The 11,281-nt window shown below is 31.4% G+C and overlaps 2 protein-coding genes across 2 annotated transcripts; one reads left to right on the forward strand and one right to left on the reverse strand.

Moving 5' to 3' along the window:
- Window positions 1-481: 481 nt before the first annotated feature.
- Window positions 482-1,454, forward strand: HELRODRAFT_177252 (hypothetical protein; the record flags this gene model as incomplete). Its single annotated transcript, XM_009025479.1, has 3 exons — window positions 482-578; window positions 1,011-1,126; window positions 1,317-1,454. The coding sequence occupies 3 exons, from the start codon at window positions 482-484 to the stop codon at window positions 1,452-1,454; spliced, it is 351 nt and encodes a 116-aa protein (XP_009023727.1).
- Window positions 1,455-6,288: 4,834 nt separating this feature from the next.
- HELRODRAFT_157495 (hypothetical protein) lies at window positions 6,289-10,785 on the reverse strand (the record flags this gene model as incomplete). The annotated part of the gene is made up of 16 exons (XM_009025480.1): window positions 6,289-6,351; window positions 6,661-6,771; window positions 6,872-6,929; window positions 7,059-7,135; window positions 7,283-7,360; window positions 7,661-7,787; window positions 8,076-8,143; window positions 8,424-8,516; window positions 8,819-8,879; window positions 9,017-9,071; window positions 9,188-9,361; window positions 9,501-9,595; window positions 9,842-9,892; window positions 10,227-10,371; window positions 10,678-10,681; window positions 10,768-10,785. 16 exons carry the CDS (start codon window positions 10,783-10,785, stop codon window positions 6,289-6,291), a joined length of 1,278 nt encoding a protein of 425 aa, XP_009023728.1.
- Between the last annotated feature and the right edge of the window lie 496 nt (window positions 10,786-11,281).

An 11,281-nucleotide genomic window follows, 5' to 3' on the forward strand; every position in this document is an offset into this window, starting at 1 on the left:
TTGTATTGTATTGTATTTTATTGTATTGTATTGTATTGGACACAGGGTGATGAAGACCATATGTTTTTCAAGCCACGGACACGCCATATACATGCCGTCTCCGAATGAAATTCAAAAACTTACTCTATCAGCTGACGTCTGGTAAGGTCTTTGATTTTGATTTTTTGTTTTTATTATTCTTATTATTTGTAGTTGTACTAGTAGTAGTATTAGTAGCAGCAGCAGCAGTAGTAGTAGTAGTATAGTAGTAGTAGTAGTAGTAGTAGTAGTAGTAGTAGTAGTAGTAGTAGTAGTAGTAGTAGTAGTAGTATAGTAGTAGTAGTAGTAGTAAAAGTAGTTGTAGAAGTAGTAGTAGTAGCAAAAGCAGCAGTATTTGCAGTAGCAGGTAGTAGCAGCTGTAATGGTAGCAGTAGTAGCAGCTGTTATAGCAGCAGCAGCAGTAGCAGCACTGGCAATTTTACCGTCATAATTTTTTAAAAATATGGAAATGAAAAATGACCATTCAAATAGTGAAAGTCTTAAAGAGAACGCTGGAGACCTCTTCCTACCATGCAATATCCCTGAAGCACCGAAGCAGAGTTTTTTAAAAAATCTTTTTGGCACGCCTCCACAGTAACAGTCGACAGGGAAGAATTATGTTGGTGTTATAATTATTTTTATTATAGTTATAACTATGATAAAATAATTTCAAGTACTTAGATATATCATCATACTTGCAGTTAGACAAGAGTTGAAGCATTCACACTACAGTGTGACTACACCATAATACCGCCACACACACACACACACACACACACACACACACACACACACACACACATACATATTTTCATGCACATGCACACGCAAGCACCAAATCATACACCCACACATGTACCTATACATGATAGTCTATAAGTTTCTGACAGAGAATTTGAACCATGCCATAGTGAGCTAACCTGCCGGCCTACAAAATTAATCAATTTTTTATTATTAATTAATTTATTAATTAATTCCTAAATAAAATATAGTTGGTGAGAGTAGTGGAAAGCCCTCGAAGGGCATGGCAAAATACACTCCGGGTCCGGCAGGTTTAGCCCAAGAAGCCGCCACGCAAGCCACATCTGAAATCGGCCGAGCAAAAATGGTTGGAGAAATATTAAATTATTGAAAATGAATTGTTGAATTTGTTTTTTAAATAATCTATACCCTCTCTCTCTCTCTCTCTCTCTATCTTTCTCTCTCTCTCTCTCTCTTTCTCTCTCTTTCTCTCTGGGTTTGACAGAGTTTGATTTTTAACAAGAAACTGAGACAAAACATCAAACTATCTTTTTCAGGCGGCCATAGAACGAGGAGAGAAACTCGGAGAATTGGAAGAGAGGACGGAAAGAATGAAGATGGAGGCGGAAATGTTTTCGCAGTCCGCCCATCAACTCAAAATGAAATACAAAGAGAAAAAGTGGTATCAATTTTAGGGATCTCTCTCTCACACACACACACAAACTTTCTTTTTTTCATTTTCTCTCATTCTCTCTCTCTCTCTTTCTCTTTCTCTCTCTCTTTATCTTTAGTCTCTATTTTTTTTACTTTGTTCTCTCTATCTCTCCCATTCTCATTTCCTCTTTTCTTTTTTTATCTCGCTATTTTTCTCTCGTTCCATTTTTCCCTTATCTTATTTTTACCTCTCTCTCTCTCTCCTTCTCTCTCTTCCCCTCTCTCTCTTTTTCCTCCCCTCTCTCTCTCTCTTTCTTCTTTTTCTCACTCTGTCTATCTCTCTCCAACGACAGAAAGAGTAATATCTTTGCAATGTTAATGTGCACAATACTTCGAGCTAAGAGAAAAGTCATAGGATTGGATGAACGATTGTATAAAACGATTGTAAAAGTATATATATATAAATTATAATTGTTGTTTTTATTATTATTTTTATTATTATTATTACAAACTTGTGTCAATTAACTCGAATAATAACGATAACAATTTTCATTGTTGTTGTTACAATTATTATTATTATTTTTATTATTATTATTATTATTATTATTATTGTTGCTATTTTTTTCACCGTACGTTAGTTCGATTTTGTTTTCAGTGAATCTGTTGTTGTTGTTGTTGTTGTAATAATAATAATAATAATAAAATAATAACAACAATAATAAAAATTATTATAATAACAATAATAATAATGTAATCGAGATGATATATAGATAATTTTTGAAAAGGGGAGTTTTACGTTACTGCTACTGTTTGCATGGTTGCTTGTATTTATATATGTAGATTTGTATATGTATATATATATTAGTATGTGCGTGTATATATATATATATATATATATATATATATGTGTGTGTGTGTGTGTGTATGTGTGTGTATGTGGTGTGTGTGTGTGTAAGTATAGATGATTATTAACTTAACCAATACTGCAAATATAGATTTATATAGAAGTACAATTACTATATATACTGCTGTTTTTAGTATTAATACTATAAATATATATTTATATTTATATATATATATAATTGTTTATTTATTTGTTGATTTCATAAAGTTCTAGTTAAATCGCATGGGATGGTACTACATTTCCAATCGTTAACCGTCGGGAATCTATTTTTGAAGAAATTTACTTATTATTTTAAATAATAAATAACAAGAACAATAATTATAATTATTAATATTAATTTTATTATTATTATATATATTGACATACATATATATATATATATATAGAGAGAGAGAGAGGTACAGTGACTTTATTCACTTGAATAGTAAATATTACATGAAATTTACCCAAGCAAACAATTACTATTTTTTTCATTAATGTTACTGTCATTATTATTATTATTATTACTATTATTATTATTATTACTATTATTATTATTATTACTATTATTATTATTATTAACAAATTTGTCGTAGCAAGGTGTTTCTCTTAAGTTAAGATGCTCAAAAAATGTTATAAAATAAATAGAAATGGCTTTTACACCGAACTTTAAAATTATCCACTCACTCATTCATTCAATCATTCATTCATTCATTCATTCATTCATTCATTCATTCATTCATTCATTCATTCATTCATTCATTAGTTCATTCATTCATTCGTTTACTCACGCATTCATTCATTCACTCATTCATTCATTATAATGTGTTACTTCATGTTACTTCAATAAAATTGTTATCCGACTTGAACTAAGAATACAAATCGTGAGAATTTCAAATAAACAAACATAACATGAAATCGCACGCGCACACACGCACACACACACACACACACATATAAATATATACACGCATATATACGTGTAATGTAAAAAAATTTTGGAAAAATTTCACAAATTTTTGAAAAGTACGTGTTTGTTTCGTAGTTGGATGTTTCTTCTCTTTTCAAAAGATATGAATTTTGATTGAATGATTCATTCATTCATTCATCCAATAATATATTCATTCATTCTTTAACTCATTCGTTCATTCATTCACTCGTTCGTTTGTTCGTTCATTATAACCAAGTGACACTATATTGGAGACACACACACATACTTCTATGTGTATTAATGTGTATTTATGTGTGGTTTTGTCATATGTACATGCACACGTATACAGTAAAAACTTGTAAAAATATATATTCATATATGTATAAAAATGCGCGCGCGCGCACACACACATACACACAAACAAACACACAAACAAACACACACAAACAAACACACAATCATACATTTACATTTATAAATAGATACATACACATACATACTGGCAATGTAAATACATAGATATGAATGAATGATAAGGTATTTGTGATGATCTTCGAAAATACCCAAAACCAATTTAATTTTCAATACTTTTCTTATGTAGTATATATATATATATCTTCAATTGTAATTAGTAACAGTGATCCATTACGACATGATATTATATATATATGATATTATATATATATATATATATATGATATTATATATATATATATTATATTTTTCAGGCATATATATGTAACAAACAGTTTATTTTTATTAATATTATTGATGGTATGTCTTCATTAATATAATTAGACGCATTAATATAAATTATATATTATAACAATTATAATAAATTAATATAAATTATATATCATAACATATAACAATTATAATTATAATTGCTTGTAGTAAATCTTATGAAGTACTATTATTACTGCCTGCAACCAATACTTCCAATACTATATACTTCTGTAGCTGCTATTGCTACTACCAATACTACTACTACTCCAAATTTTGTTACTACCACCACCACCACTACTACTACTGCAGCTACTGCCAGTACTACTACTACTACTACTGCTACTTCTACTACCACTGCTACCTCTACTACCACTGCTACTACTACTGCTACTACCACTACTACTACTACCACGACCGAATTGAAGACAAGGTAGGTTTTCGGGGTTCTTGGTTCTTTTGGTCTTCCGAAAGGCGAAAATGTGACTTTAACGTAAATTCGCCCATTAAGCCAGAAAAAAATGTTTGCCAACTTTTCTTTATAAGCTACTTGCTATTAAAATTAAAGAGATTTAGAGGGCCTTCACAAGCAAATTAACACCCCCACCAGACAAATATGGATCTTTACTTTTGCCTTTGTGATAACGGCAGTTACTACTACTACTGTGGCCAGTACCACAAATAATAATAACTTGCAGCTCTGCTGTTCTCTAAATTGGTTTTATCATCACTGCTTCTAATACAACCACTACTACTGTTGCTACTATTACTATTACTACTGCTGCTGTCGCTGCTACTACTACAGCTGCTGATACTAATAAAGATAATGATATTAGTAGTAGTAGCAATAACAATAATAATAATAATAATAATCGTAGTGCCAAAAGACGTTTTACTGCAGACATATTTCTTTCTATCTTATGTAATAAGTTCAAAATTATATATATATATATATATATATATATATTACAATACTGTGTATCTATATGTATGTGTGAACATTATATATATTATATATATATACATGTATTTGTGTATATACTTCTTTTTTTTTTATTTCCAAATAATTTTTTTATAGATATAGAATCGTGTATAAATGATTAGGTAAATCGAACGTGCAAGACGATTTTACTATTAGGCTTATTCATATATATATATATATGTGTGTGTGTGTGTGTCTGTGCACATTTCCTAACAATATCTAGCATATATGAAATTTAAGATGTTGATCGTATTGTAATTAGATTTTTGTTTAACGAGCAGCTTTCTTAGTACACTTAACGTACACTTAAACGCACAGACACACACAGACACCTATACAGACACACACACACACTTAGTTATGAACGTACACACACACATACACTGTGACTTTCCTAAATAGCTGTACATCTGAGTCTGAATCCTAAATATATATATATATATATATATATATATATATATATATATATATATATATATATATATATATATATATATATAACACATCAACATATTACCATAAAAAACGTAGTTATCATGAAAACAATCTCTTAAACTTGTATCTTAACTCCATTAACCCGGGTTCGACGCCACACTTCACCTCCTTTTCTCTTTATAATTAGATCCGATTTAGAAAATCCCCGCGACGATTAACTAGAAACTGTTGTAATTTTATTACAAGTGACAAAAGTATTTTACATTACTAATACTATACTTATATTTAATATAAATAAGTTCATTTTAACAAATACAAGGTAAAGCAATAACATTCGCGATTACATTAAGAGAGTCATAGACACCTACAACTTATTCGCTACTATAACCTACTATAATGGTAGGATTGAGAATAACTTCGATTTTGGATAATAAATTAGTATTTTAGTAAAAGTTAAACAAGTAAAAATTACTTTGGTATTTATATTATATATATATATATATATATATATATATATATATATATATATATATATATGTACAACGTGAGAATAATTTTTTTATGTTCTACCATTTTTCCACAAAAAAAAACGAATTTTATTTGAAAAAGTTTGGAAACATCATCTTCATCATCATCTTCATCATTATCGTCACAATTGAAATCATCTCATCCCATCCTCCTTATCATCATCATCATCATCATCATTGTCAGACATTCATCGTAATAAACACCATTAACAGGCTCATCATCATCAACCTCTTGCATCGTCATTAATCATCATCATCATCGTCATCATCATTAATCATCATCATTAATCATCATCATTAATCATCATCATCGTCGTCGTCAGTAATCATCATCATCATCGTTATTAATCATCATCATCTTCGTCTTTAATCATTACTACCATCGTGGTCCTCCTCAGACAGCTTCTGTGTCAGCGGCAGCAGCGTCATTGTCCTCATCATTGTAGATGTTTTCGGCCTGATGGTGATGATGATGACGATGATGGTGATAAAGTGATGATGATGGTTGAGAGATAATGATGGTTGAGAGATGATGATGATGGTTGAGAGATGATGATGACGGTTGAGAGATGATGATAATGATTAACAACGATGATGCTGATAACGATGTTAAAATGGTTATAGCGTAGATGACAATTTTAACCCCAAAATTCACTTCCAACTTATTTCACAACTCTGTACACCCATCAAAAAAAAACCCAATATCAAAAGTTTTCCCCCTTAATCCCCCTCCAATTTCCACCCTCTGGATTCACCCACTACCCACCATCTGCCAGACTTGCATGATGTTATCTTCAGACACGGAACAAATGACCCAGGGTTCATTGTGGTTCCACGAGAAATCTGATATCTTTGCCGTGTGGCCACCATGAATGAACTGCAAGGGCGTCGGTGTAATAATACCATAATTATAATAATTAGCTCATATCGATAAATAAATTATGATAATGTAAGTAGCTTAGCTATAAATAGCCTACCAATAATTCTGGTGGACCGTCTTCTGCATCTTCAGCCGATTGGTCCTCTCCTATCTTGCTGTTAATTAATAAATTAAGAGGCATTTGTTAATTACAAAAATATTGAAATAATTAATAATATTTATTATATTAATAATTATTAATAATTATTAATAAAATTATTATTAAATATACTTAATATTTTTACCTGAGATCCCAAACGTGAAGTCTCCTGTCGGTGCCACTGGACGCCAGAATTGTTTCATTGTGTGGAGACCATTGTACCTTATGAATAATAATGAGGCAATTGTACCTTATGAATATTAACGAGGCAATTGTACCTTATGAATATCAATGAGATAATTTCACCACAACGGGTGTTATCATCATAACCACAACCATCATCACAATCATCGTCAACATCATCGTCACCTGGAAGATTTCATCCTTGTGCGATTCGAACGAGTGAAGCTTCAATTTCAAATTCCTCAAGTCCCACAATGCAACGGTCTGTTTAGGGGGAGAAGCATGACTTGATGATTGACAGATTGATTGACAGATTGATTGACAGATTGATTGACAGATTGATTGACTAAGTGATATAATCGTCATCGCCAAAGTCATCATCATTATCATTATCAACTATCTCACTGATCATCTCACATGGTTCGTTGATGAGAATAAATTCAGAATAAAAATTTAATGGTGAACAGTAAATTCGCCATCATCACAGCCATCGAAATGGTCACCATCAACATCGGGATAATAACCATTATCGCCCCATCACCATCTTCACTCCACTTCACTCACCTTATCAGCAGATCCAGTGGCCAGGATGAATTCAGAGTAGGGATTGAATGAGAGGCAGTTGATTTCAGCAGTGTGGGCGTCCACAATGTGGCTCGGCTTGTTTGTGTTGTTGCTACGTGTATCCCAACTGATGATGATGGTGACAATGATGATGGTGGCGATGATGATAGTGATAATGGCGACGACGACGATGATGATGATGGTGTTGGTTTTATCAGAGGTTCACACATTAAAACACACGCACATTCATCATCCTTTTTAGAATCATTGTGGTCAGTATCAGCCTTTACCCTCATCACCGTCATCATCACCATCATCATCATCATCATCATCTCTACTCATATGATCATTACTATTACTGAAGCCGTCGTCAGGAGCATAACCATCATCACCATCCAACATCACTTCGACTCACATCATCAGCTTCTGGTCGTCAGATACAGATCCAAATATAGACTCGTGCAGTAAGTGCCAGGACACATCCTAATGAGTGAGTAAATGAATGAATGAATGAACGAATGAGTGAATGAATGAACGAATGAATGAGTGAATGAATGAGTGAACAAATGAATGAATGATAGAGTAATGAATTAAAAAAGAAATTAAAATGAAAGGATGATTGATTGAAAAGATGGATGGTCGAATGGATGGATAGATAGACAGATAGCTAAAATGAACGAACGGAAGAATGGATGAATAAAAATTAAAAATGGATGAACAGATGAATGAAAAATGAATGAATGAAAAAAATCCAGTTAACCACCTCCACAACTGATGTATGACCCATGAAGATGCTCAAGGCATTGACAACCCTACCTTCTCGAGGGGTGGAGTTTATATCCCATAAGCAAATTGTCTGATTGGTCGGTTGGTTGTGATTGATTGGTCGGTTGGTTGATTTGTTGAGTCGATTGATTGATTGGTTGATTGATTGACTGAATAATTAATTAGCAGCGTAAATGATTGATTAATTAATGATGGATTTAATGAATGGTTGACTGATTGACAGAGTTGGAATGGCTGAATGAGTGTAGATTGACAGGTAAACTTGCTAACTAATTGATTCCTTGATTGTATGATTGAATGATAAGTTAAAAAAGAATAACATACACAATTTTAATTAATTAATAATGAAGTTAACGTGAATAATTTGCATACATGATCATCTGAAGCACTGAGGAGGTATCCATTCGTATTAGGATTCCATGACAAGCCATAACTAATTGTGAATATTAATGAGACAGTGCATGAATTCATGAATATTAATGAAATAGTATAAAAAAAACTAGACAAAAGGCATATGTTAATGAGGTGCAACTTATTAATATTAATGAGATAGCGTAAAATGTTTGTTACCCTTCCTTCTGGTGTCCTTTCAGCCTTAAATCTGGATGGCATTCACCGCTTGGATCTGTAAATGAATGAATGAATGAATGAATGAATGAATGAATAAACAAATGAATGAACTAATGATTCAATCAATCAACCAACAAACGTACCAACCAACCAACCAGCCAATCAACCAACCAGGTTTAGACGGATGTTTAGTGTAATCAAAGACGAGCACGTCGCTGGATGGGGTCTTTGTGGCAATGATGCAGGGGTTCTGGGGCATGTAGCGAGCCCTGTTTACTTCACCCTCATGGTTTATTTTGATGTCGATCTCTATCTTGCCGGTCACTGATCCAAAACCTCCAAACTCTGGTTAGTGGAATGATTGATGGATGAGTTGATAGATCATTATCACCACCACCAGCAATCATCATCATCAGCAGCCGCAACGGCATCTCATACCATCACCACCACTACCACCAATCGTCGTCATCATCATTATCATCACCTCCTTTCTCGGTTTCATGATGGCTGACGTCAAATTGAGCGTTGTCATTGGGAATCTGCACACTGGCTATCAAGAGATGGTTTTGCTCATCTGATCTGTTTTTATTCATTCATTTATTCATTCAATTTTTCATTCATTCATTCACATGTTTATTAACCCATTCATTATTCATTCATTCATTCACATGTTTATTAATCCATTCATCATCCATTCATTCATTCATTCTCATTCGGTAAATTCTCAGCAGTGGCAATAAATGTAAAAAAAAACTTACAAGGATATGAAATAAAAAGTGAATTTACAAAGATATGAAAAAAAATTAAGATTAAAAGTAAACTTACGTATGGGTGCCAAGGATCAACCTATGAAGTGAATAATCCTTACCTTCTGGTCTATCAGAAACAAAAAAATTTTAGTTTTTCACTAAATATGAAAAATATTAACAATAAATAATTAACTATTTTAATCTGTAAAATATAAATAAATGATAGTCTTCTTAATAATTAAATTAACTTTTAACACCTAGCTACAATCAAGGAGCAAATGAATTATGCCTAATCAAACATCAATAATGACTTTCAATTATAATCAACCAACCAACCAACCAACCAAACAACCAGCCAAACTAATTTAAAAATACTTCTCAAAAGATAAATATTCCAAATAAATTTAAAATTAATAACAATAATTTAGATTCACTTATAACATTGATTTAAATTTAAGTACCTGGCAACATCAGGAAGCCACTGGGCCGTCAGGCTAGGCCACTCAAGGGCGTGGGTCATGACGAGGTCATACAGGAAGGGAGTGTTCTTCTTCCATATTTTGTACTCTTCATTTATAATTCGCTCCTCTACCGCATCGTCAAAAGCTTTAATTTTAAAAAAATTATTTTTAAGATTCAGTTCATTAATTTTTTAATTTATTAATAATTAATGATTATTTTATTAATTTACTTACTAAATATAATATATATAAATTTAATATATTATATATAATACATAAACATGTTTGTCTGGTTGGGATGAGTTTTTGTGATGTATCTCTTGAAGGATAATTGAATTTGAAAAAACATAGCATCATTTTAATTAATTCAAGTCAATTAAATTAAGCAATTAAATAAGGAAAATGAAATTTGATCCACACAAAACACAAATACACACACACATAAACAGACGGTGCTGGAAGTTTGATTCGAAATTTGAATGAATTAAAAATATTTGACCGTACGCAAATCATTAAAATTTATTGAAAAAAAGCAAAATACCGGATCTTTGTCGGCCATTTTCCTAATAATCGTATTTTGAGATTTAGAAACAAAGTTTTTGTGTTCCTTAGCGCCGCGGTCTTTTCTTACATTTCCGTTTAAATGTGAACTCAACTTTAATAAAGTATAATCAACAGCGCCTAACAGTAAATTAAGACAAGTTCAGGTTAGCATGTTAAATAGCCCCTTTTTATCATTAAACTGCAATTTTTATATTTAAATAATATTCACTTTAAAACTTAAATAAAAACTGTAGTACATTAAATATGTATTTAAATGATTATTTTATATTATATTGGTTGCCAATTAGGTTGTCAACATGATTGAAATCTATTTATGAAGATTTACACATGTTTATATACATGCATTATAAATATATAATAAATAAATAAATATATATATATATATAGTATAATATATATATATATATATATATATATATATATATATATATATATATATTATGGACTCAACACAGCGTAGTTTTTGACATTCATATTTATTGTGAAATTGG

Source organism: Helobdella robusta (assembly GCF_000326865.2).
Source record: "Helobdella robusta unplaced genomic scaffold HELROscaffold_42, whole genome shotgun sequence".
NCBI lineage: Eukaryota > Metazoa > Annelida > Clitellata > Rhynchobdellida > Glossiphoniidae > Helobdella > Helobdella robusta.